Source organism: Halichoeres trimaculatus, unplaced genomic scaffold (assembly GCF_033239565.1).
Source record: "Halichoeres trimaculatus isolate MK-OKI-2021-1 unplaced genomic scaffold, fHalTri1.1 fHalTri1_scaffold_11, whole genome shotgun sequence".
NCBI classification, from domain to species: Eukaryota; Metazoa; Chordata; class Actinopteri; order Labriformes; family Labridae; genus Halichoeres; species Halichoeres trimaculatus.
The window spans coordinates 17,933,506-17,961,402 of NW_027437189.1; the positions used below are offsets into that span (position 1 = coordinate 17,933,506).

Genomic DNA, 27,897 nt, shown 5'->3' on the forward strand with positions numbered 1-27,897 from the left:
TTTTTTTTCATAAACCAAACTCAATTGTACAATTATTTGAACTGCATTAGAAATTGCAAACTTGTAATGTTGTCAATTTTACAAGGTCACATTTTCACTGACATATCAAAATCCTATACAGCATCATGCAACCACAACGTGACAAAGAAACATTTACTGTAGCTTAAGATCAAGTTTCTAGCTTGAGGTCAGGTTAAAGTACCAATGGAAGTAAGTGTAGACAATACACTGGGTATTTCTGCATGCAAATTCCTATACTTCATGCAGGACACTGTATACCAACACTTCACATGGGTAGAGCTCTAATCATATGATACACCTGGGGTCCACTTTGAGTAAAGCAAGTAATGGCCATACACTACCATTTAAGATAAAACCCAAATTTTCCATCTTTTTATAGAAAATTATGCAGATGAATGAATTGTTGTATTCTCAAATAAAAGCAGAACAAATGAACATTTACATTTTTGGTTCAAGGTGCCTCACACGAGTCAGCGACCCTAAATCCAGCAAAACAGCCCCAGTCCATCATGCTCCGTCCTCCATGTTTACATTTGATGTCACACACTGAGGAACCATCCTTTTTTACAAATCAAAGATTTCAAACTTTGATTCTTAAATCCATAACACCTTCTTCCAGTCTTCAGTGGTACAGGCAAGCCTCTTTTTCTTCGTTATCAAAGTCTTCGCTTCACAGTTGAAACTGAGACTTGTTACTACAACCACTATTAGCTGTGCTTGAAGTTGTCCTGTGAGCCGTTAACAGCACAAGCTGCTAACACTCAGAATCTTGTGTTTTGATTCTGTTGCAGCTTTGGGTCAGCCAGACCTCTTCCTGTCAGTTCCCACCAGTTTATGAGTGTTAATTAATGAGTTAATGGTAAATTAAACTGTACTTACTGACACTGTAGGAAAGCCCTTTTCTTGAAATGTTATGATGGTCCATGTCTTTTTTTATTAACTGCCTTTTCATCAGCATTTTACAGCAAAATACTACTCTGGTATAAAAGTGTTGACACAATGCTCAGGAAGGTACAGTGCCACGAGTCCAGCACTACTTTTACTCATACAAAGGGATTGTAAGTATTCAAGGGAATTTGGTGCACCTGTATGAGTTAGCACCAACTTTAAAGGCTTGATCAAACCCCATTGTTCCTGAACATCTTTAAGTTGTTAACCAATTAAATGCTAAAAAGGCTTTTTTTTGTGTAATTCTGTGATGCACATTATTTTTCAGTTTTGGGTATCTTTTTTTAACCTCTGGTAGTTTGCCACTTACTTTTCTACCATTTCAAGCTATTCTTGGACTTGAATTGATCAAATTTCAATTAAAAAAAACCTAGAAAAATTGGGGCATTCTAAATCTTTTGACCCATAGTGTACACCCAAAACAACAACCCTACCTTTAAATATGGCGTTAATTGCTGCATGCAAAATCGTTAAACATATTCATCTGAAATTACAATTCATCCACATTAATTATCTTCTTTTTCGAAACACTACACTTGATCGGACGTTGTGGCTGTTTTAGAAAAAGGTTCAGGTTCAATATCAGCAGAAGATAAAGAAACAGTGGGCCACAATGTTTCCAGTTTCAAGAACCAAGACACTAATGAATGTCATTTTCAGACTCTAATCATGCTCATGTCTCTCATATTTCAGTAATGGACATCTTAAGGTAATTGTCGTGTGCCCAGTGAATAAACAGCAGTGCAATCTCAAACAGAACTTATGAGTCACTTCTCTACCTCAAGGTGACATTTTAATAGTTACTTCCTGACCTGAAGGCGTGTTCCATTTCTTTTACCACCCTGAGTGTGGAGCAACCTATTGGCTTACACATTTGTTTCTTTGCGCAGACGCTTCATACGTTGAACATTGTTCTCCATGGCAGTGGGGTTGGTGATCTCTGTTGCACAGCTTGCAGGAAACCAGCCTCTCTCCCCGTCTCGCATCCTCTCCCCATAACACCAACCTGCAGCAAAGCACATTCATTTCGTATGTGCTCCTGTGTGCTTTTAACTGAGTGTTGAGGGGCAACAGTAATTTTGCAGGAAGGTCTGTATTTGATGTTAAATCATTAAAGAAGAAAGAGTCAAGCTCCAACACACACATAGGGCCTCACCTTCTTCTTTCTGCAGGACAATAACAAGCTCTGCTTGCTGAAGCCCCAGCTCATCTGGCTCCTTTGGCATGTAGGCTTTTGTGGCTTCATACTGTGGCTGACCTAAACACATTCCCATCACACAATTGTCAGAGTTTTGACCCGTTTTTAGCTCCAATAGTTGGTGTTTCTGTGAAACACTTTTTAAGGGTTTTCATAATCCAGAATCCTGCTCACTATTCTCACGCGTATCCTTTGCAACCATTATGTTCATAACTGGTTCAAAACTAAGAATCACTACATTTAAAACCCTAAGTAAAAGTAAAAAGTGAATAGGAAAATGTTTGGAGGAAGCTTAAAAGTGTCAGATTTTTATATCTTAAAATTTGAACCATTTTTTAGACATTCCACTGAAGATTAAGAATTAAAACACATCAGGTAAGAGCACAGATGTGATATAAGAAAAGTTACTGTTTTTGTATGTCTGGAACTCAGTTGTGATCGTAGGAACAACTCTCACAAGAAATAAAGCACATCGACTCACCAGCAGTGGAAGTGAAGATTCCTGCCTCCTTGTTTTCAGTAAGAGCAACTATCCAACGTGCCCGGTCCACCCTTGGTAACATTGACAAAACAGTAGCGTTATTTTTAACCCAAACTTCTTTTGGGGATTAATATACTTCATGAATGCATCCTGTAACTAGAAAAGCACTCAGAGAGCACAGACCTCTGCCAAGCATATTGTTATTGTCACGCAAAACTTTAGTCCTACTTTAATGTTATACTTACTTTCAGCAGACTGTCTGCTACAATTTGGTGTAAGTTGAAGGTTTGTATGATAATTTGTTACCTGACAGTGTTGAAAATTATGATGACCCTGTACATATTTCATATTCCACATCTTAGTATCCAGAATATTGCCAGGATATAGATTTTACTTTTACATCTGCCAGAAATTATGGTGATCTTGTCTTGTATTTTTTTTGCAAAGAAATCAGACTTTTTTTTAAATCATGGAGTTATATACACATATGGTGAAAACAGCCCTATCTCACAATGATAAAGAATCCTTAAAAAAAAATCCTGGATCCAGACAGTGATCTATATCACCTTCCATTTTGAACATTTCCTGTAAATTTCATAAAGATCTGTTTGTTACTTTACGAGTTATGTTGTTCACAGACAAACTAAAAAACAGGCGAACTCTCCCAAAAACTAAACCTCCTTGGTGAAGTAATAACAAGAAGTTTGTTTCTGTTTAACACAAAACACACATGGAATCAGTTTGTCTTGTCATAAAGCCTTCTGCCAGTAGAGGGAGCCAAACACAGATTTAAAAAAAGTTCTACGCCTCATTGTCTGACTTCACTGATGGATATGGAAGTTGAAGTACCTTGATTCAGCCACAAGGGTGATCTGCTCTGCTCTTCCTTCACTGTTTTTGCTCATCAACAGTCTAAAGGAAAGAAAGTGGCTGTTCTTTGAGGGTGGAGACATCCGTCCTTCTGCATCCTCACCAACCTCCACCTCCACATTCTCTGGTGTTGCGTAGTCCATCACCACAAAGCTCTCCTCACTAGAAAAATAAAGTTGTTTTTTGGTCAAATGTCTTTTTGGATGATATTGTGCAGAAAAATCACCTAACAAGCTGTTTTAGTGATTCCAAATCTAGAGATGGGTGTGCTTGAAGCATAAACTTTCCATATGATGACTCGACTTAATTCTGCCACAATGTTACAGAGTAAATGTGCATTATTAACAAGCACATGTGTTCAAAACACATAGCTGGACCTCTGCTGATTTAATTTCCTACAAATCATGACCTGATGACTGGAGGGTAGTGTGGACTTAACAAGCTGAAAATTGACTCCAGTGTCAGCTCTGCTCTGAGCTGACATTGTTTTGTTTCTCCCTAACTCAAAACAGAAAGCTGTAGTCTTTCGAGCTCACATGCTGAATGCAAGATTGAAGAATCTCAAGTATGCCAGCACAACATCCACACTGCTCTTTTTCAGTCCCTTTTCTCTGCACTTTCCTTTCTGGTTTCTGTGTTCCTCACAGCTGGATTTACTGAAACTCCACAGGAGTCTCGAGGAAAAGTTCATGAAATGCTTTAAAAGCTGGTTATTGTCAACAAGTTTGTCATTTTTGAGCGGCCAACATCACATCACATGCCCGAGGTCAGGTATGAAGAAGAAACTTTAAGTATGGGGAATTTCCTTTGCAGCTTTCCTTCACATTGTGATTGTAAACTGCATAATTAATAGTCAGAACAACATCAGTGTATTTTAATCCAGCTGACCTCTTCTTTTTGGTGACAATCAGTACATCATTGAATAGAAACAGGCAGTAGCTTCTGTTGCTAAAAGCCCTCCAGATGCTGAGCTCCTCACTGCTGACAGCAAGCTCACCGCTCTTCTTCAACCACCGTGATGATGACACCAGAGGAAAAGGCTGAAAGGACACAAGTTATGAGCCACAATTAAGAGCTGTATCATAACACAAGAAATCAGCTCAATTTCAACTCTTCACCTGAAAAATGTAAATTTTTAAATGTGTCTTCAGAAGGTTTTTGTAACACAATAAATGGTCAACTTTTACCTTAATTTTACCAAAATCCATCTGTTTCTGGATAGTGTACATCTGCTCTGTCCTCTCCATCCGCCTAGCCCCATCATTGCAGCTAGCAACCAGCTGTTGGAATAATAACCAGATTATTGCACAATGCCTGAGAAATCAAAAACACATTTGTTTTCACAGTGTTTTCTGTTCAGGGCTAATAAATTGTTTCCAAGCCTAAAGATGTGTTGTTCTTATCATGTGTACCTTACTGATGGCATGCAGTGCCCAAACAGCAGCAAAGTACTCTGCAGTTTTGTCTGGAGTTTTCTGGCAGATCGTCTGTGAAATGAGAAGAAAGTCGTCAGTTGTAAGCTTCAAAATAATTTATCCTGGTTTGCACCAATTCTGACATATCAAGCTTTTGGACAGACATTTTGTATGTATTGGTGAAAGTTGCTTTAAGAACATGCATTGCATCTTATTAACTTTTCTAAGCCATCAGTTACAATCATCATCAGCAGGATAAGCAAAAATTCCTATATCATGATGACACCAAGTGGCAACCTCTGGTCTTAAATCAGGAGAAAATCTCTTCTCCCTACCGCCTGCCACCAAGCACCAAACCTGGGGGGACCGAGCTTTTTTCTGTCGCCACCCCCACTCTCTGGAAGGCTTTACCACTTCATATCCGTATATGTCCCGACCTCTCCACCTTCAAAACACTAACCAAATCCCACCTTTTTAAAAAAGCTTTTAATGTTTCATTGTCTTTTCAATGCACTTTATTTTTCTGCTCGGCTTCTTTTCATTCATGTTTTATAATTGTGTGTTGTTTTATATGCTGTTTTTATCCATTGTGAAGCGTCTTTGAGTGTTCAGAAAAGCGCTTTTATAAATAAAATGTATTATTATTATTTAAAGCTAAAGTCTGCAGTCTGCTGAGGGTCTGCTTGAGGCTGGCTCCAGAAGTCTCATACTCACAAAGCCAAAAAATAAACATGTTTACAGCCTGGTACAAAAAATGTCTCCCATCTGAATATCTGATTTTGCTAATGACACACACTGCTTGGGGGTGACATTTTTTTCTAACTCAGCAGTTTAGAAAACATTAAGATCTCAAATTCACCAATCAGCAGGCAGGCGCCTTAAAGCTAAGAATGAGAGGGCTCAGAGCCTGCCCTATTTCCAATATGGCCGCGGTCGCCGAGTTGCTTTAAAAGTCTGTTCCAGTAACAGATGGGTGACATCACAGAGATGATGTCCATTTATTACACAGTCTATGGATGACACTCATGATAACATGTCCTGAGAGCTTTTAAAATTAATCTCATGGGACAGAAAAAATATATTCTTTATTTAGTGGTGGGTCGGATGCTGTACATGCTAAGGGAAATCTGCAGGCCGTTGAGTTTTAAAATAATTCAATCTGTTTCTACTTCACACAATAAAAACCAACAACATAAATCCAAGACTTTGAGGAGATGTGAACAACTGAAAGCTACTCATAAGAGAAAAGCTAAGAGAAAGCAAAGATTATACTGACATCCAGCAGTAATGGCAGTCTGGTGACCCGCTGCATTGGAAGAATAAGGAAAGAAATCATTGGCAGGCCTCCACATTCGCTGCTCCCTTCAATTTGCTTCAGGGTCTCTTTAAATGCAGTGTTACTGGTCCTTATGAACAGAGAGGAAGAGGGAAGTTTAGCACATCATAAGAAGTTGCTTCAAATCTGTGATGTGTCTCACAGCATCATCTGTACGACTCACAGCAGCTTCTGCAGCGTCCTTTGCTGAAACGTCTCATTGGAGCAGTAGACAATGTAGGGCTCAAAGTGGTTGGTAGCATGGTTCTGAACAATATCACTAATGTCCCGGATTACCGGGTTGTCATAGTGACGCCGTTCTAGGTCCTCAAAAAACCTGAAATGGAGAGAAGAGGAGGTTAAAAAAGAAGTGAAAGGACTCTGTTTTTCCTCCCACTGACTGAGTAAATGAGCAGGGCATACAAAACTGTTTCCAGGCTAAACTACATGTGAGTTTTTGAATTTAGGCTATGTGGGATGGGATTTAAACTTGAGCTATCTTAAATGCACTTTGGTTTTATTCACAGACTCGTGCCATTCCGGGACAGAGGAAATAGTCTAATATGAGCTGCAAACATTCAGTAACAAGAGACTAACCAACACGAACACTTCTACATACTGTGTGAGAGCCCACTTACATGATGGTGTTAGTGTTGTCACTTACATAATGCTCCTTGCAGTGTTAACTAATCTTTATAACTGTTGTGACACCAGTGGAAATGATTCACACAAATGACTGCCTTCTCTTTTCAACATGTAGAGACGTTTAGAACAATCCTGCAGTAACTTTTCTACCAGTGTAGTGAAATACTAAACCAGTGTGAAACTGCAAGAAGCAGGTAATCCTGTCTTCCTAAGCTTTGTAAAGCCTTTGTATTAAGAGCATTATTATCATTATAAATGACTTTCAGACCCACCCACACTGTCTTTTTCACAAAAAGGAGTAAAATGACACCTGAAAAGCAGCCCAACCCAGAGAGTCACTGCAGCACTCTCCATATACTGCAAGCAACGCATGTAATACAGCGAGTGAGACACTTCTTAAAAAGTAGTTTCACAGATCCTGTTTTCTTGCAATGAAGGAAAAGAGGATTTAAAACAGAACAGCAATCTTTTTGCTTCTTAAACTGGATTCGTTCTCATGCAAACAATTGTTTGCAGCAATACACAAAATAACACAGGCTGCGTTCAAAGACATTATCATTTTAAAGCCTGCGAATACCATTCAGAGCAGAAAAACCAGTTTGGCCAGCATGTTTTAACATGTTGGGGCCCACAGGATACCGAAGACATACTAAGGGCAAGTAGTCGACCAGATTCTTTAAAACTTCCACTACAAATCTGTTCTTGGTGAGAATAAGGCCTCACTCAAAACAATGTCACAAAGTTTGGATTTTGTAAAGTCTAGTTCATACTGCTGGTAGTGAAAAAGTCCCCTGAACTGCTTCACATTAACACCAGTTAATTACAGTAAGGTGATGAACCTTCTCCACAGCTAGTTTTCCCATATTCTCAACACACATCCTACAAAGAAGCCAGTCTACAAGATTTCAGACATGCTCACCCCTGGCTGACTTTATGGATGACAGAGATGTTGGAGAAGAGGTGATGGTGCTCTGTGGCAGTCATTGTCTTCTTCAAGGCTTCACTATTCTTAAAGTGACGCACCAGGATACCCAGACTGTGCAGATACGAGTGCTCCGACGTCATGATCTCAAATATGGCCTGTGAAATGATAGTAAACAATGAGTCCTAATGTAAAGATGACAATCATATAAATGACTAGGCATCTCAGATTAAACATTTGACATTAGAAGGAAAGTCTTATTCATTACTGCAGGGGTGGCCTGCAGTGGTACTACAAAAAGCCACATCACACGCGTGGCCTAGCAAACGCACTTCCTCTCAAACATAACAAAATGACATAAAATAAAAATCAAAACATTTCCAATTTTTAAAGCAAGATTTAGTGGGTTTGTAAGCGTGTTTAAATTTGTACTTGGAGCCGTGTCAAAGACAAATTTCTGTTTTTACTGCAGAAGAGACAAATTTCCATCTATCTTTCTATCTATCTATCTATCTATCTATCTATCTATCTATCTATCTATCTATCTATCTATCTATCTATCTATCTATCTATCTATCTATCTATCTATGAGCGATTGAGAGGGGCACATGTAGAGAAGAGAAACTGAAACTTAAGTATCAAGGTCATCAACCAAGTCTTGACCAATACTGATCCCAACGTTGGCATCAATATATGATTTTTTTAGATCGATCGTCAAACCACTACCCATAACAATATATTCACATATATATTTTATGAATGGATCAGTACCGTATTGTTTCAAATGTAAAAGGCACCCATCCCTAATCAACACTCATACATCTCTAAAGGAAAGGTATGGTTTGTTGAATTACTTTAAGATGATTGAGGAGCCCTGATTAAGTTGCTTCTTCTGTCTGAATTATACTGTTTCATAAAAAAGGAGGAGAAAAGTGGTTACACTAATTCTCAAAGAAAACACCAATATGGATTACATCAGCTGTATCTATTATATAATAATGAATGACAGAGTACAAATTTTGAGGTGCAAGGCTTTTGACGCTTAGTTTGCTGTTTGTTGTCAGGATCTCATGTAAATGATTAGGTGCAAATTATACATTAAACACACCTTTACTTTGACCACTAAAAGTTGGTTCAGAAAGGACCAAATTACATTAACTGACCTGAGTTCCATAAACAGAAGAGGCATGTTTGCTCTATGGATGAGTCTACATCACTTACAGCTTACAGCTTTCAGCTTACAGAGGGCTCACAAAGTGTGTATGCTCTAAGAGCACTACTTTCAGTTGATGCAGCATAAAAGTAAAACATTATAAATATTTTCTTCTTCTTAAACACCTTAAGTCTGGAAATTGAAGCCCTCTGTTTAAAGCTAAAACTCAGCGTGATAAGAGACCAAGAGTCCAAAAGAGCAAAACAAGCACCTGCTTAGGACACAGACTGTGATCACAGGGTGTGGCTTTGTTCAGGGACGGTTGTGCACACAGGTTGGACTCAGTATTGACACAACATCTGCTGTTAGACTTTTAGTGAAGTGGCATTATGAAGGAGAAAACACCACCTCGGAGTCAGACCGGATAAGTGGTGTTAGGCTGTGGTTTTTCTCTGAAACTTATCTTTTTACTTATGTTTCTTTCAGCCTCAATACTTCTTACAAAGATTTTTGACCAATCTCTACAAAGGGTAGAAACTTATTCTAAAACATTGGTCAGTGGGAGATAAAGCTTAATATAACTAAAACATGCATTCAAATGTTACATCTCCCAGATGATTTCATCCACTTGACCTGTATCTGAACTCTGGGATTTTTTCTCAGACTGCCTTAGTGGGCAGGGTTTTGTTGTGAAGGTAGAGTGTAATAAGGAAGAGGGCAAAGTCTGATAAAAACTACCTTTGATCTCTAAAACAGAGAAATGGACCACCCACTTTTGGGATCGACCAATAGCAGGAAAAAAAGTCAGGATATACCAGCCTTAACACCAAGTTTCATTAGGCACATTTATAACAGAAAGATGATCAATGATGCTTCAAATGGGGTTACTCTACTTTCTCGACATGGCATATGTGATGCAAACACACACACACACACACTTACCTCTTGTCTCTTGCGTTCCTGAGGTGTGATCAATGTCAGGATACCCGTGTCCTTCACCTTTAAACATAACCAAGAACCTTAAGTCACTATCTGTGATCTGCTGCATATTTGAGATATAGCATGTTTTGTAGATGATAAAGATGAGAAGTCAACATCCCCAGCCTGTTGAACAAGCTTGATGAATGTATTCACAAGGTCTGGGTTATTCACGAGTCTGGGTTATGAAGTGTGTCAGTTTATGCCAGAAGCTGAGAAAAAGACGGTCCACTTTTCTTTTACACCACTGTGATTCAAATGGATTTATGTAGCTGTAAACATTTTAGTTGTAACACATATTTTCTTTCAGAAAGTTCAAAGCTATCTTAAAAATCTCTGAGGTTTTGCTCCCCTCAATCCTTTCACCTCATTGCTTGCATTTAGAACAGCAGTACAGGTACAGTTTACCTGTGGCAGCTGGCTCCAGGTGAGCTGTGCAGGTCGATAACTCTTGACCACGATGCCCTGGTCTTCAACAGCATCTACAGGATGCTCCACAACCACAAAGTCATCCAGCAGCTCATCTTGGTTGGTGGAGTGCAGCCCTCTCTCCCGGATCTCCTGATAAAGGCGTGGTGTAGCTGGGGATCACACCAATTTTGAGTCTTCAGAGTGACTTTTTTAGGTGAAAGTACATTTTTCATGTTTTTAAAGAAAAAGATCAGACACTTATCCTTAGATTTCACAGTTTAAAGGGAGAATACACATTTTTCTTTTTATTTAAACCACTCCTCAGAGGACAATATGCATAAATCAGATGTGTCCTAAAGGGTAACGGTATTCAGCTCAGTGCAATGTATAAAAAACAAATGTACAGATGGAATCTAAGAAGATAATCACATGTGCACCTGAACAATCAAAGCGTAGGCGGTGAGAATGTATCTGTTTGGAGTGACCTAAATGCATTTTTCTGCTTTGAATGTGTCATTGCCGGAGTAGTATGGATACTTTTAAGTTAAAAAAAACAGTCACAGATTTGATTTTCACAAGACTGAGACACAAGTGTAAACCAAAGCGAAGGTTCATGTCACGTTTGTTTTGTTTTTTCCAACAAAAATTTAGTTCTAAAGATGATTTTAGCATCTATTGATACTTTTTATCAGGAAGTTGCAGATCTGTAAATCTGTTTGATCCAACATCCTCATCTATTATCAGTACAGCTGATCCCATCCAGGGTTGCTTGAACCAGTCCCAACTGCCAATGGGTGAAAGCAATGGTACACCCAGCACAGACTGTAAGTCTTTCTAAGAGCTGCCAGGGACAAACAACCAGCCAGTCATACTATAAAGTGTCAGTGCCACAATATGGCTCCAAACAATTCCAGTTCAAATTTAAACGTCAATGATAACTGAACAAAAAATCATAATAATACAAGCAGCAGAGTCTGAATATGAAGGATGTAAAAATGTACCATTCAGGACTCAACAATTTGATATTTCACAGTTGACTATTTCTCGTTAGTTCCTGTTCTGTTACCATGCTAATAATAAGTTGTTTTGCCACAGCATATCGTACCCGTTTTAACATTTTGATTGTGAAACTACACATAACAGTTTTCAGATCCTATAAAAAGAAATATTTCCCATCTATTTGTATTCTCGTGTTTGTGATAAGAGAAGTGGACAGAGTGACACATTTTTGACCTACCATCTTTGAAGGAGCCACGCTTGTTCTGGTTCCTCTTTTTCCTTCCCAGAGTTCGCTACAGAGGGGACAGCATTGCAAAAACTGTTTACTGTGGGAAGCATGAGGCTCAATATCAATGTTCAGTGCATCTTTTTAGGATTATCAGTCCCCTCCTTCAGCACTACATCTTTCCTTAATTTTATCTTCTTAACATCACTGTCTGGTAAACCACTTTGAGACTTCCTCATCACTGGTAGTGGTCTGGAAGATAACAGACTGTTATGGAAACACCCTATAATCCCCATGACTAAAGAAGAATAACTGCCAATGCTGCTGGCCATACTTGCTATGACTTCTGAGGATAATACAAAATGTATTATCGGGACTGTTTGTGTCTGATAAACAGACCTAGCATCAAAACCAACACTTTATTCAGATAGTTTCACTGCTGAGTATCTTCATTCAAATAATAGCCAGAAATATCTGATTAAATGGTCTTTCCACAGTACTGGATATACAATGAGCAAGCTGCAACTTCAATTATGATTAATTAACTCTTAATTAATTAATTAAAGTGTCAGCATCATATCATAACCAAAACCCTGAGGAGCTGTACCTTGCGTCCAGGACTGCGGGCTGGACCAGGACTTGGTGCTCTGTCCTCTCTAACAGGTCTCAGTTGGGAAGTAGTCCCTCGTCCAGCAGCCATGGCTTCAATGTCCAAGCTCGTCACAGCTGCTCTGTAAGATTTGTTTCTGCGGTTCCTTCGCAAAGCAAAGCCATCACCATCACTGTCATAGTCCTCCCAGGACAAATCTGGACCCTGGGTTGAATGACGACTCCTGGTCCCACTGCTGGAGTTCTCCAGTCCAACCGGGAATGTCACCACAGTGGTGTGGTGGCGGTTTTTAGGCCGGCTTCCGGCAGCTAAATTTTTGGGGATGAGTTGATTGGTGCCAACCTTCAGTGCTGCAGGGCTCTGGGTGCTAAGAAGTACCTGCCGTGGCCCCGTTGTCCTGTCTACTACATCTTCCTGTGAAGTGGATACTTCAGTTTGGGGTGTTGCAGAGCTTGGTGGCTGATAGCCTTCATCGCCAGGCTCTGATATGTGGAGTTCTGTGGAGAAAAGGCTCTCCAGGATGAGAGGAGCATGGTCCCCCATGCAGTTGTCGGACTGGTGGTTGGACATGGCACGCTCCTCAAGGAGATCCTTTCACCCTTCCCCAGTCTTTTGATCACTCAGCAGCTACAGCATTGGAAGAATCTGACAAGGGCGGGAAGTTTTAGAATCTACCTGCAGAACCAGAGACACCAATTACAGGCCATACAAACTGCCCCCTATGGGAAAAAGCAGTGGTACAATTAGAATAGGCTATATTTCAGAAAAACCCTCAAATGCCACCAGGGACAGTTAGGGGGGTCTTCTCCCTGAAAATGGGAACTTCATCCTACACAAACGCACACACACACACACACACACAGCTAGTAGGATTGAACTGTCAGTTGTGTTAGTTCTCATACCAAGGGACTCAACCCGTGACTCACCGCTCACTCCCACACTGCACTTGCTGTCACAAAAAAAACAAGCAGAGCTCTGCTTCAGCAAATCTGTGCGCCACAGAAAAAAAACGCCTGTTGTCACCAATTCTTCTCACTGTAAAGCTACTCCTATCTGTCATGAGCAAAGGCCATATCCAGCAGTGACTCCACATGCCTTCAACATACATGACATACTGGTAAAAGTTTTAAAATTAAACTCAACAAGCTTTATGAGAATAAGTTTGAGAGCATTTTCTTACAATATTTTACTTTTAAATGTGAAGAAGACATGTTTTCAAAAAAGATAAGAGGCAGTCGACATTCCTAATAACTTCTTTTTCTAAAGACAGATTAGGGTGGGAGCAAAAATGTCTGCCTCACATTCCCATGGTTCATAACAGCGACTTGTCACGAAGTTAAGCAAACAGAGAGGTCAGAGTGGAGAAACAGCTCTCTTACCTGTGCTAGGTGGATGACCGGCCGTGTCTTTACTGATAACACAGCCTGCCGGTGAAAGAGACTATCCTGTCCGGTAAAGAGAAGGACAGCTTGGGCAGCTGTAGTCCGCTTCACGCTGTCACATATTTTTCCTTACTCACTCACTTCCTCCTCCTTTTCCAGGCGCCCATTAAGCTACGCTGCCTACGTCACTACAGGTAAGTGTCAATCAGACATCGATAAGAGTCGATTTAACAGCAAATCAAGAAGCTGGCGAGGAGCTGAAAAAGGAGCTCGACATGTTGAGTTCAGGGTCTAAGAGATCCCTAAAAGTGATCTGAACTCAAAACTTTTTTAAAAACACATCCAAGCAAAAGGAAGCGGCAGAAATCGATGAAACGACGTTTCAGTAATTGAAATTTAATTCAAAGGGATTAAGCATGCTCATTCACACAATACGTCGTTTAGTTTTAACTATGTGAAGGTATGCTCCTTTATAACACTTGATGACATTTAATCCGCATGCTTGACAAACAATGTTCTCACTGCCATCTGGTGGCCAAAAGGGCAACATGCAGCGCCGTCCCTGATTAATTAAATGCAGTCGATTAAACAGCTCACCTATGAAATAAATCATTTAATAAATCCTCATCAAAATTAAAGAGATTTTTTTTTCTTCGATGCAAGGATTTTGTCAAAGTAGACACCAGATCATACTTGCCAGATATGTTTGAAAATAAAAGGCCTACTCCAAACAAGAAAATCTGTAGCACTATTTTTTTTCAGATTACCTATTTTTTCTCAATTTCTTGACTTTAGTGCTACTTAAATTTTATTTATGAAAAAATAACTTAATCATAAATGTGTAAAATTCTTAGTTTTTTTTTTAATCGATATGGGTTGTTTCAACAATTGTTTTCCATCATTGTTTGATATTCTATTTGAATCTGGCTAATGGCTCTGTGAAAGCTTAAAAATCATCTGTACCTCACTTCAAACACAGCAGGGTACATGGTAGCTGATAGCGACATCAATTAATCAATGTAAAACTGTTGGAGTTTGAGGCCTTTCACTTGATATGCTAGTCTTCCAGTTTTCACTGTATATTTGTTTCTGCTTGAGGAGACAAACACACTCTCGACTTGTTTGGTGATCAAAGGTTTATTGTTTTTCATTTATTGTCTGAAAATATAATTACACATGAATTAGCCAACAGTCTATTCAAGCAAGGCTGAAACATGTAATATAATGCATTATGGAAACAAAGAAAGGACAAAGCTCTGAGAGGGACACTATATACACAATTGAAATATATATATATAGAAAATCAAATGGCAATGACGTTTACATAATTTTAAATTTATGCATCATATGGCATCCGATGACAGTAAATTAAAAATATTTCCAAATGATAACTAAACCACAAACATGTCTCTCACTTTCACATAATGTGTACACTCAATACCCTTCATTTAAATATACATCCAACATTGATTTGGAAAAGAGAGAAAATGTTTCCCATCATGTGAGAATTCTTGGGTGTTAAGTTCAACTCTTCCAAACACATTCAACCAAGTTCAACTTTACATAATATGTTCATCCCCAAATTGACAAAACCAGGTCCATCAGGTATGTAAGTTCTACAAGGTGTTTAAAAGTGGGACTGTTCACCAATTAAGAGATGAATCCAGTTCGTTGTTTGGTTATAACAAATCAATAGAGTATTTGTATTGGCCTGTTGTGTAAATTGTCTCTAGATATGTATTGTCAATAATACTACACAACAAAAGCCCACTTTATCTGAATAAATAATCCGACTCTTGAGCGAAAGACATCAGCATGAGTATTGACACTGGACTCAACACACACGTGGCTGCAGATTACTAATAAATGGTTGGCATTAACTAAAGAATGGTGATACACAGATATATACGCTTCATTTTGTCGGCTGATCTGCTCATCATTTTTTTTTCCTCCAGGTCAGTGAGATAAAGGCTTGAGGATGACACAGGATGACTAACTGTCGTTTTTCTGTACTATTTAGAGTGGAGAAGAGATTGTTAGCATTAAACAAAGATGTTTACTTTTTTTTTTCTCCAGGTCAAATAGAGTTCTCAACTGAACACATATTGTGAGTCTATTTTTTTCTTTTGCTGATGACTAACAGTCTATGGTCCTGGCATCAAATGTACTTGATAATACGCCATAACATTCTTGATACACATCATGTAACACATGCACACAACATCTCATACCGATGATCAACATAGGTCACATATTGAAAATTCAATTCTCACACTATGCACTTGTCAGTGATAGTTGATAAGATTTAATTTGCACAGCTACATAATCTTAATATTATTTAAGAATGATCTATATTAATATTTAAAACCCACAGAGAAATAAAAACAAGCTCAGCTACAGATATAGATTAGTTTGAGCCGTATTAAGATTACAGTTCTGGCAGTAAAATTAAGCTGTTAAGAAAGTGCTTCTATGAACTTGATACAAAACTAGACATCATCTACAAACCAAATGCATTAGCAAAACATGCCAATGCCATGTGTAAATGACTTTACTGTAATGTAAGCTACATTTGCATTTATAACATTACAATGAATGTGTAATGAAGGAGAAATATACATGAAATGGCTATTTTCACCCTGGCAGAAACACCCACAAGTAGCCCCATTCCATCTATTTCAAATGTGTTTCATGTGAAATGGATTCTACTGATTTGTGGAAACCAAAGTTACAGAAACTACGGACAATATTACGTAAGTTGAGCACACAAGCATTTAAAGCAAGTGCCTCAAACAAGGAAAATCAGTGCATGTTATCAGTAATGTCAGCACAAGACAGAGTCTGTTCCACCTGGTTTTAAAATGGGGTATATTTAAGTCAGTGTGGACAGCAGGAAAGACTGTGTGGTTCAGTATTTATGGATATTGTGGTGGGGTTTAACAGTGACAAACTCTTCCATGCTGACTAGTGTAGGGTACAGGATGGAAGAGCAGGTATTCAGTAAAGGCCTTGGAGTGGGTGACAATGGGAGTAATGCAAGCGAGAGGAGAGGATGGCCTAGGTCACTGTTTGGTTATATCCCCTTTCTTCAGAATGATCTGTCGCTGCCAGGGGGCCAGCTTGGTCTCGTCGTAGCCCAGGGTCCGTATTCGTTCCAGTTCTGTTTTCTCTTCAATCTCTTTTGCCTGTTTGGCTTGCTGCTCTGCTTTCCTGCATGAAAAAAGGTAGAGAAACAACAAAAATTAAAGGAATAAATTGACATCAGAGAATTAAATATCATACAAAAACAGTCTATACAAAATGTATGTAGCCTACAAAACAGATTTTTGACAAATATCAATCAATACCACAACTATAGTTTAACTTGACATGTGTTTATGAATTAATGCAGAACATTACTTGCACCTCTATAGATATTTTTACATTTAGACTTTCATTTACTTGAAAAACATGCTTAAATTATATGTTAACATATTCTAGTGCATCAAATGGTGATATAAATGTCTAATATTTTCCTTTTAACTCCTGTCACCATTCTATGATCTTAACCCTTGCACTTTACCAGCCTTTGTCATAAAATGTCATGGGACAATTTTCACAAAACCTAAGACTTTCACAGTTATCCATATCATTTAGTTCTTTTGAATGTAGGGTCGGCAGGATTTTCCTTAAAACAGAAAGTCAACTTTTACAGGAATAATCTTGCTGTACCGTCGCCTACGACCTTCTATACATGTGTGTCACGTTGTGTGTCTGCCTCAAACCCCTTTTCTGCCTTTATGTTGATGTCGGTTAAATTGTATCGGGACGTTTCTTTGCGGAGAGTAAGCGTAATTTAGCGTTCTGACGGGGACGCATTTGTTAGGCAGAATATAGAGATGGGGATATAACTTTACACATTCTTGTACAGTAGGTGGCGGTATGCACTCAAACGTTGCTTGGGATCCGCCATTAAATGAAAAAAGGAGAAGAAGAAGGAGAGCATAAGCGCGTGGCTACCTCAGCCAATCACAGAGCGCCCAGTGCGCAGGTGACTTTGCTTGTTGATGAGCGAGCGGAAGAAGCTATCCTTAGCGGCTACGATAGTGGACGTAGCAAGACACGACCGAAGTGAAACGAAACGACAAGCAGCTAAAGCTTTTTCCTAAACCAGGGTGAAGCGTGGCCTGACTTTCATTCGCTTTTTGGCATTTGGAGAGCAGCTCAGGGTGAAGATCGACGTGAGATGACTTTCCGTTGACGAGGTATGTGTATGTAAGTTAGCGAGTTAGTGAGTTAGCTTGTGCCAAACGAAGTGGCTCTCGAGTCTCTCCCACAGAGAGGTAGAAACGCGAAGCTACAGCAGTTTTAATGTTGTATTTACTAACAGGTAACGAAAATTCCTGCAGACCCTACTTTTAAAGAGAGTTCATTTTAACTCAGCATGGGAAATGTTTTTTTTTTCCTTTCTTACCTTTTTAGTTCCCTGTGATGTCAGGAAAGCATAAGCAAAAGAAGAAAAGACGTTAATACAGAGACAACAGTTATTTCACAAGCAAAAACAATGTTGACAATTAAAAAACAGTCAAAATTGTGTAGGAAAACTGGAGTTAAACAAATACATAGAATACATAGACACACCAAAGTGAAAAAAAACAACAGCTTTATTTCATAGGATTAAAAAACCTGACACAACCAAGTAAACCTGCAGAAAATTAACATAAGGAAAACAATATTAGGTTGCCTGAGATAAATGACACCTGGAATGAAAAAGCATGTGGACTGAAACAGCTGTGTTACTCACCTCTCTTCATCCATTTTCTTCTTCATTATGTCTCTCCTCCAGGCAGGCATGGACGCAAGGCGTGCAGCCTCCTCCTCAGCCTGTAGAAGGACAGAGGGATTCAGGGGTGGTCAGAGATAGAGAGGCACAAACCATGTAGTAAAGTTTATAAAATATCTGTGAATTATATTTTGAATTTATCATGTATTTACCTTATTTTTTCAAACATGTTTACTGTTTCTTTTTCAGTATTTTAAGGGGGGTTTAGACATTTTTGGAATAATACTCAAACCTATCTTTCTGACAAGGTGTCATGTGAAAAAGAAAATAAAGTGTAAGAACAATATGTAATGGATAATTTTATTAATGTTTTCCCACACTTATAACCCTCATCAGCAAAAACATCAGTCCTTATTTTGTCAAACAAAGTCATAAAGCACTCATTCGGATACTTACATCATGTGTGTTTCAAACCATTTCCATGGTCTGCCTCATCAAAGTTATCCAGATAACTCAATAAACCTGCTTACTGAAACTGTAGTCAATAGTTAGTTCTTTTTAGGTGGTTATTATTCTTTTAAACATTTTGATTGCATAGAGACCTTTGAAAACCATAATTTCAGTCTAAAGTGGTGTTGATAAACTCAGGAACCCATTTACAGGTAAGAAGAGAACTGTTAAAAGGATTAGTCTCATGGTAAACAAGGTCTGAATACAAACTATAGCCTTCAAGGAATGTTAAAATAGGCCCCGTATGTGGCATGCAGAGTAAATTGATATATGCACTTATCTGAACAAATACAACTCACAATGGGTACGCCTGTCCTATTTACTCTTACTAATGTAAAGCCTTTTTACAGGACAGGGAGGGACACTGTTTGATAAAATGTTCTCTTAGACAAGGAACACAAAAAGTAATTGGATCTCTTCCTCTCTTTCAGGACTGTAACTGGAGGTGGAGCAAGGACAGAGATGGCATCCATCTCGGACTCCTCATCACGACAGATAAGATGATAATAAACATCACTCCTTGGAGTTTCTCTCACCAAAGCTCTTAATTTGCTGTGGCAAAACATGAATCCAGGTAAGATTACCAACACAGTACATCAAGAAGATTCCCATGGGAATTAAAAAGCAAGACTCCACACAAGTGGACTCAAATGCACTTAGTGCATAGTAGATGAATTAATGTCTGAAAGTAGATTGCACAAAAAAAACTGGACAAGGCCAGTTTCTGTTTATCTATGAATCACCGATCCTTGTTAACCACTTTAAGGAGGTCATTTGGGCTGTAGGTATGAAATCCAATGACATGTTGGTAAAAGGAATCCTCTTGTTTCAGTTTGGAGCCTGTGCTGACACAGAGTTTGTTTTATAACCGACATGATATGTTGTGTTTAGCTTTTAGATTTATGCAAACCAACTGACATGAGAGGAAAAGTGCATGTTTGCTGAACCAGTGACATCTTTGATCATTGAGCTCAGCCTTGTTAATTTCAAATCACTGCCTATATAACTTGCCTCAAACAACTCTCTGTTACCTGCTCTTGTTTAAAAAAAAAATCAGTCCATGACAAGAAGGTAGTAAAGCACTTATTGAAAGCTGAAAGACCCAGAGTGAACAAACTCTGGACATTTTTTTCATGAAAAAATAAATAAAAATATAAAAGGTCAGATAACACCCTGGTTGTTCAGACTGCGTTGTTCAACTTTTACTCAATGGAGGAAAAGGAAACATCATTGTAGCCAAAAGACCATCATGCTAGAATCCAGGTGAATCCATGATGAAAACAGGTTATTCTCCTCTTCAACATCTGTGACTGATAGTAACTTGCACATTGTCATGCAATACACATACACTTGTTGTTGCGCAGTGTGTAAGCCTGACAGATTAAAAGAAGCATGCGTTAAAGTTGTTTATATTTATATCATCACTGCTCACAATACTACTTAATGTTCCTTTTATATTCAACAACTGAACTGGGGATCAAATACTATATAGAAATCCAAATCTATATATACACCTTTAAGTTTACGAGCCTTCCCTTTTGGCTTGTGAGTTGATCAAGATTCACTGTAACCTCCTTATGACTCCTGTAAGCCATAGATAGCATGACAGCAGGTGGTGCTAAGAGGGTTACTTGAAGGTAATCTTGATGCTGTAAAAGAGATAGTGGAGTGTGGCTCTTTACTGCTACAAGCATTACGTTAAAGGACTGCATACTCACAAGCTTTGTGTTTCAGGCTGGCTTTTTCAACATTACATAAAGTAGAGAGATCATTCAATATAAACTAATTTAGCCAGATCTTTTACTCGAGTAGTCTGTAAATCCAAGAACATAGATTGAGTAGCCTGACTCTAATAGTAACAGCAGAATGACTAGGAGGGATCTTTTCATCACAAAAATGTCAACCAACTTTATTTCAAACAGCAATGTAAAAACCAAATGATGAAGATATGCACTTAAATAAGAGAGTTTAACAAATCCCTTAAAAGGATGGAATCATCATCATGGACAAAATGCTAATTTAATCTTTAAGTTATTTTTTTTGTCTTCTGAGCGATTCAAACTGGTAAAGTTACTAAATTAAGATATGTCTTCAGGCTTTGCATTACCCTCACCCGCTAATCTGTGTAATCTATACTGAAAGGCACACATTGTTTTAACAAAGTCAAGGGGTCACAGACCATTTGTGAACTACTTAACCTTGATCTCCTCCAAACCCACTAGAGACCTAGTTTTTCTCCCTTTCATTTCATACAGAGATTGCTGTAAAGAAAGCTTTTTTTTCCATTCTTGAGTAAATTCTTTGCCTCTGTCTCAAAATGAACCAATATATGAAGTTTTTAGTATAAACCGAGTAAGAGAGTGAGGACTTCTACAGGATTTGCTTCACATTTAAAAAGATAACCAAAACAAACACACTAGCTGACTTTTATGGCAAAAAACAACTTAAAAAACATGTTTTTTTTAGAAATAATGTACCATGGCAATAAGTGTGTATTCAAAAGTTCATCATTCAATGCAATTCTAAATTTTAAGTATTTTAACAGCATTGTGTCCTTTGAAGTCGTAGGCGTTCTTTTCATCTAGTTCATCATGCACAAAAAGGTTAGCCAGTAGCTTTGTTTAGATCATGAATGAACTAAATTAATTCCTTTTGTGACAAAGCCAAAAATCAAGCGGCAGAATGTTTTCTGCTCTGCTTTCCTTACTGCTTACATCGGTGGACTTGGCCTCTGGGGGATACTAAATCTCTGTTAGACATCAAAAAGCTCAGCTTCCTTCTCTTTCCAAAAAGCAAAGCTTCTGTCAATGTATCTGATGATCTCTTCATTACTGAACTCTTTGAGCTCATAGATCACTTTGATTGAATCTTCATTACTGTCACCTCTCACTGCACATTTTTCACTATGAGGTTCTTCCAAGACTATGTCAGTAACAGGTGTAACCTGAAGTTTCTCTGACTCTGCTGAAGAATTGGTGTAAACTACATTTTTTTGCTCATGGGCTTCCTCTGAACTTTTTCCATTGAGGGCCACTTTGTCTGTCGGTGACATCTGCGAATTGGCTTTATCAGCCTCATGAGCGCTGTCCTTCGGTGTCTCCTTTACGGTTCTCTGGTCAACACAATGGCAACTGGCTGGTTTGCTGTCATGTGAGTTTGATGATGGAGAAACAACTGGTTGTGAGGAAAGCTGTGGTGATGGTGCATTTGGGGTTTGGGGTGCAGTTGGAGGTAGGGGTGCAGGATGGGTAGGTGGGGGTGGAGGTGGGGGGTGAGAAGGTGGGGGAGGGAGTGACTCTTGCATTGGCATAATTGACAGGTCTGGGGACATCGATTGCAAAGAAGCTGTCATTACACCTCCACCACCTTCACAGTCTCCAAAATACTTGACTTTTATGTCTTCAAACCCATCTGTCCAGTCCCGCTTTCCTTTCTCAATGTCCTCCATGACCTCTTTATGAAACTGTCTTATGACCTCCCATTTATGACTACCAAGACGGTCAAACATCTCGTAGCACAAGAGGTGTCGAAACTTTCGCTCACAGCGTGACATGGTCATTTCTAGCAACTGGAAGTATCCAAGCATGAAGAGGTCGAGGGTTAGGCTTTCATAACTCATGGTTGATCCGTTGATATGGGGCAAAAAGTGCTCTGGCCAGTAGATCATCTGGGCACGGCTCAGTCTGCGGATTTGGCGAGTGGGCACTTGACTCATGATTGTCCTCCAATGACCAATCAGGTTACCTACTACCTGCTTTGACTTCATGAAAAGAAGAAGTTTGTCGTCCTCACTCTGCATCTCCTCGCCGAGCTGTGCGCTGAATTGATCATAGTCCTCGCAACCAACAGTCAAATGATTTGTGCCAGCATATTGAGTTCGATAAGATTCAGAGATGGTGTACTTCCGCCAGTGTTCGAGGAACAAGAAGACAATTCTCTCTTTCCTCATTTCAATACATTCCTGGACATAACTGAGGTCCGTCTGCACCTCCAAGCTTCTTGTCAGTTGATTGTTATTTAAAACAGGGTCTGCAGTAAGAGTCTGGTTAAACTGTTCGATGTTGGTCGGTGCCATTGCCTCAGCGGGTTCATATGTTTGTGGAGCATGAGATGCAACAATAACTGGCTCTTCAATGAGTGGTAAGACTGATTGCTCCACTAAGGACAAATCTCCATTGGAACATAGCTGTGGGACCTCAGAAGAGATACATGAGACAGCTCCTTCACAAACTGGCTCAAGATGATAACTAGACTCACTTACTACAGGAAGTGACCTCTTTCGTTTATACACCCTGTTGGCTTTGTCGTCTGGAGACTGTACCTGACCCTGGATTTCATAATTGGCCTTCAGGTTCTTTACTGACACTCCACATTGTTTGATCTCCTTCTCTACATCCTCTCTTGTTGAGAACGACTGAGACCGTCCAATAACTCCAGTACAAACTGATCCTGATGGCTCAGACTGAACTGTGCTCATGCTCCTTGCCTTTTCTTGATAATACCCAGGATGTATAAGATCCAAGATGTCTATCTCTTTTCCCCCTAATGTGGCAAGAAGGATAGCCATACTCTTGAGCAGGGTAGAGATCTTGCTGCACCATGCTGGAAGATCCTCAGCTTGGCCATGCACCTGTTTGGGGTTTACTGAGAAGTGCCCTTGACTCAAGGCAGCAGAAACTGGCAGGAGCTGGTGAAGCTCCCGTTCCAGTTCTTCCAGCTCCTTCTCAACTTCTGAGACCTTATGCATGACCTGCAGGTTCTCAATTTGCTTCTCAATTCGGTTAAGGTCACCTTCTGTCATCAGTTCCCCAAACGGGCCCAAAATGGCATTGTGGATGTGGGAATAGTGCCACTCTTGAGGCTGGTAGTGCCCGCTTTCTGCAAACTATATCAGATGTCAGAGGAGACCAAGAGACAAGAAAGAAGGAAAGGGGGGAGGCATTCCTTCAGCTCGAAGTTCCTGGTGTGAACATAAGCTTCAGTACAAATCCATCTTGACAAACAGGATTTACATGGATTTAGTGGTGCAATGGCACTGCCTCATTACAAGCACAGAACTTTCTACTTTAATTTTGAGCCTAGGAGCACAGAGAAAGCTTTGTCCTTTTTGAACTAATTTGCTACCAAAGAGGTAAGAATAGATTATCGACAAGTATAACACTTGATACTGCAGAATTTCTAAATCTAGATTTGCTCTATCCCTCTTCATAGTTTCTGCCCCCAGCAATTAAAACTAAGGATTCTGGTTTTACTAAAATCTAGCTTACTTTTTTTTCATCTGTCTGCAACTACAATGCATCCCTGAACTGTAATACAGAGTTCAATTGTGGTTGGGTTCTAGCAGCAGTTCAGCAGACTGACACACTTCAGTCCTCACCCACAGTTTCCCTTCAGGATCTACCTGAAACCAAAGGAAAAGGCATCCCGTCTCCCATTTTATCTTCCCTGTATTATTTATAATATTTTTTAGTAACTTTAGGGGTGAAATGGTTTACAGAAGTGGAAGTTATGTATTTATTGTTTTAACTGGTTGACCGTAGTGTGAATGGGCCTGGCATCACACCACTGAATCAGCATGTACAAACTTGGAGCCGCAAAACCTCATCATCAAACACCAGCCCACACCTGTTTGTGAAGTGTGTTAATGTTGTGATGGAAATTGCAACCAAGTATTCAACACACTGCAACTCAAACATTTTTTGTTTATCTGAGCTTATTGAAAAGAAAAACCATGCATGAAGATGAAATAGGTACAACAGAAATCATGTTAAAACTCATGAGCACATACAAAACATCAAGTGCTTGAGGTCTTATTTCATTTCATGAAGCAAATTTCTCACTGAATTATTAAGATGCTAAAATAATGTTTATTTAGCATTTGGCTAACCAGTTAGATCAGCAATGCTGTGGTACCATGTCAGCATCTTCAATAACAGAGGAGGGAAAATGATTCCTCTTTGATCACTGTTGAGTGCAATGTAGCCTAAGTTCATTCATTCGTCCCGATCAGACTCTGCGTAAATTTTTTTTCCTTGTACTCATAATCAGCACATTTTGAATGAGTTGTTCATCCTCTGTCTCACTTTGTGCACAGTCTTACTACATGCTGGCAGAGGTAGAAGTCCTTGATTCTTGAACCAAGCGTCTTTTGTAAAGATTTTCAAACTGTTCTATGGTTTGACTAAAACAGCTGTAAATGACTTTGGTCTTTTGGTCTACAGACAAATAAGAGGTGTTGCGTGACTTAACGTGAATTTAATGTACCACTTAAAAGGTTTAAAGAGAGAACTAACATCATGCAAAATACCAAAATCATATTTATTCTAACTTAATGTTTTAATCACTCAAATCCACACAGAAACCAGAGCCAAGCTATCCCGTCTGTGCTGTTCACGGTTATAAATTGAAATGATTGAATAACCAAGGTTAAAGAGCGTTTAAATTTACAGGACCACAAATGGGAGAGCTTACCACAACAAACCCAAAACCCAGTTCACAGCCTTGCAACATCTTTCCTACCTTGCGTTTGTGCTCCTCCTCTTCTTGTATTTTGACCTGAAGCTTTCGCACCATCACTTGCCTCTTCCATTCAGGGATTGCTTTCCCCTGTTCGTCATGAGTGGGCACTAGTGTCTCCACATCCGCAATGCTTGTCTTCCGCCCAGACTCTGCTCCTGCCATGCTGCCACCATTGTTCCCATTGATCACTGAGTTGGAGGTCAGCTGCTCATAGCTTGCAGACGTTGACATGGTTCTGACAGATCCGGAGTTAGTCGGACTGGGGCTGGGACTTGGGGTGGCTGGTTGTGGGGTGGCTGACTTGTTGGATGGTGGAGGGGATGACGGCTTGGGTGGTGGACTACATGTGCGGGTCTCAGGTGGAGAAATGGTGTTGCCCTAGAGGAATGAAACAGACCAGCATGAAAACACATAACTCTTTTCAGCAACACAGTTTAGCTTTGGCAACCCAATATGACACTGCAGCCAACTAATTCTGGGGGAAGACCCCTGAATCCTGGAAGGATCATCAAAGAATCCCGACTGCAAGGTTTACTGGTCAACAATGATGATGCAAAAGATGCATCAGAACGATATTCTATCAATCCCCCCAAAAGTTGCAAGATCTGTGGCTAAATCCTTGATGGAGAATTGATGGAATTTTGAATTGGCCAGTGACTGTCGTGAACAAATCAGCTGTAGAGGAAAGCTGGACATACATTGTTGCCTGTGGGTCCGCTGCTTGAATACACAGTGGTGTAGCCTTTACTGTGAGGTGTGGGCTTGAGGCTCTTCCCTGCTTTGATCTCTGCCAACAACTCAGAGTTGTCTCCAGTGGGGGACATCATGTTGAAAGACTTTGTGCCTGCGGACAATGGAACAGAAAAGTGAAACCGGGTAGAAAGAGAGACGGAATACAGGGAGAGAGAAACAGGAAGAGTGAGAGAGACACTGAAGAAGAGGTAGCAAACGAAGGGTTGGGTGACATTTCACTGTTAAATATTTCATCTGATCAGGCAGGTAACAATGCTAACCTGGAGAATGTTGAACAGTGATGTGAGTTCATGGTGCAGGGTCACTGTCTCTCACTGATGAATTTCCTTTTTTTTAATTTATTTATAACTCTTTGGTTCTCTTTGGTGTTTACTGTGTGACAGCATTTGGATTTAACAAAGGTCCTTCAGCAGATTTCAAAGATGAATAAACCAATTAGAATTCAGATCATTAGGCAACTTTTGAACAGAGACGGGAATAGATGGGGAGGATAATCAAAATTATTTCACTACAGTGAACCCAAAGAGATGAGGCACACAACCTCTTTTAGAGTGTCACCTGATGTGTACGCAGCCAAGCAACGGCTAACTCGTCTAAAAGTAAGTCTATGTCAAATATACATTGAGCCTTCATGGATCCTAATCTACTTAGAGGGAACAAAGCAACAACTTCAGACCCCTGCTGCGACCTCTGCTGTAAACACTTTCACAAAGAAACTTAGTTTTAAGAAGCTAAGAATAAAACAAAATAAAGCGGATTAAATTTTATATCTGCCTGCACTAAAGAAGCAGTTACAAGAACAGCATAACTGTGCACTTAAATTTATTTATAACAAAATCATGGAACACATCAAGGAGTCAGTGAGCAGTTAAACAATTTAAGATTGATATATTCTTACTGTAAACTCTATTGTCAACAGGAAATTACTAAATAGTGGGCCACAAACAGCAGTTTCATTTGTGCAACACAAACTTATGACTAGAAAGAAGATGTTCAGATCAAACTGTAATGTTTACATTTCTCTTTCCAGTTTTTTAAATCTTGGGACATCAACTTTTTAACTATTTAGGCCTTGCTATAAAGAATCAACAGTTATCTCACCTGTTTTGTTGAATACAGGCCTCCAGTAAATTGGGTATCCTCAGTCTCTCAATGATCACCCATTTTGAACTTGCTAAGCCAGGAAAAATATCTTCCAATAAATTGTTTTCCGTTGAGGCGACCACAGCGGTCTAGCTGGACACGAACCCCTGCTAGCCTCCCACCCCTCCTCACTCTCCCTCACTCTCCCTCTCTCAGTCTGTCTATCTCTCTCTGTGTCTCTCTCTTTCTCTCAGGGAGGCCGGCCCAGCTTTCTATTAAAGACCCATCATCACAGTCGGGGGAAATCTAAAGGAATCACCGGTAACTGGAAGTGACAGCGAGCCACTGCCAAGCCGGCAAGGAATTAACTAACACATGCACACGCACACACACTCATGGATGGATGAAGTTAGCCTCCCACGCACACACTGGTGCATGTGCACAGTCATGAACACACACACACACACACACACACACACACACATACTGCACTCAAAGAATCAACCGTCAACCAACAGTGTGTCTGTCCTACCAGACCAATCATCGCTGCAACAAGCTAGATAGTTCAGTCCTAAACAAATGAGTGACGTGTACACCATCTCACCTCCACTCAGCTGAAGTAGACAGGCCATTCACCTTTGCTTTAGTCAGTTTACACTCATCCAACTCAAACTGCTCCCAGTGAAAACGATATAA

The 27,897-nt window shown here is 39.6% G+C and overlaps 3 protein-coding genes and 1 long non-coding RNA gene across 7 annotated transcripts in view; 1 reads left to right on the top strand and 3 right to left on the bottom strand.

Moving 5' to 3' along the window:
- Positions 1-404: 404 nt before the first annotated feature.
- On the bottom strand, positions 405-13,722 carry arhgef16 (Rho guanine nucleotide exchange factor (GEF) 16). 3 transcript variants are annotated; one of them, XM_074681091.1, is made up of 15 exons: positions 13,572-13,722; positions 12,190-12,837; positions 11,595-11,649; positions 10,355-10,527; positions 9,911-9,967; positions 7,813-7,973; positions 6,433-6,585; positions 6,210-6,339; positions 4,931-5,005; positions 4,706-4,798; positions 4,407-4,558; positions 3,498-3,680; positions 2,649-2,719; positions 2,126-2,227; positions 405-1,975 (listed from the first exon to the last, which is right to left on the bottom strand). In XM_074681091.1, exons 2-15 carry the CDS (start codon positions 12,760-12,762, stop codon positions 1,836-1,838), a joined length of 2,118 nt encoding a protein of 705 aa, XP_074537192.1. In that variant the 5' UTR covers positions 12,763-12,837; positions 13,572-13,722; the 3' UTR covers positions 405-1,835. The 3 variants fall into 3 exon arrangements, with proteins under 3 accessions (XP_074537192.1, XP_074537191.1, XP_074537190.1); XM_074681090.1 differs by having other exon boundaries at positions 12,190-12,863; XM_074681089.1 differs by having other exon boundaries at positions 12,190-12,867.
- A 1,174-nt stretch (positions 13,723-14,896) lies between these two features.
- The window catches only part of espn (espin), a 42,959-nt gene continuing 29,958 nt past the window's right edge, over positions 14,897-27,897 (bottom strand). For both annotated transcript variants that reach the window (XM_074682501.1, XM_074682500.1), the window contains 5 exons: positions 26,064-26,209; positions 25,366-25,743; positions 18,358-18,437; positions 18,028-18,039; positions 14,897-16,784 (listed from right to left, as the gene is read on the bottom strand). In XM_074682501.1, the coding sequence (XP_074538602.1) occupies positions 16,637-16,784; positions 18,028-18,039; positions 18,358-18,437; positions 25,366-25,743; positions 26,064-26,209 (764 nt within the window). In that variant the 3' untranslated portion in view covers positions 14,897-16,636. The remainder of the gene's footprint in view (positions 16,785-18,027; positions 18,040-18,357; positions 18,438-25,365; positions 25,744-26,063; positions 26,210-27,897) is intronic.
- On the top strand, positions 17,612-27,556 carry LOC141800044 (uncharacterized). The gene is made up of 3 exons (XR_012599285.1): positions 17,612-17,818; positions 19,278-19,420; positions 27,456-27,556. It is a non-coding gene; the product is annotated as an uncharacterized LOC141800044 (long non-coding RNA).
- On the bottom strand, positions 21,570-23,647 carry LOC141799935 (espin-like protein). Its single transcript, XM_074682359.1, has one exon. The coding sequence runs from the start codon at positions 23,645-23,647 to the stop codon at positions 21,599-21,601; it is 2,049 nt and encodes a 682-aa protein (XP_074538460.1). The 3' UTR covers positions 21,570-21,598.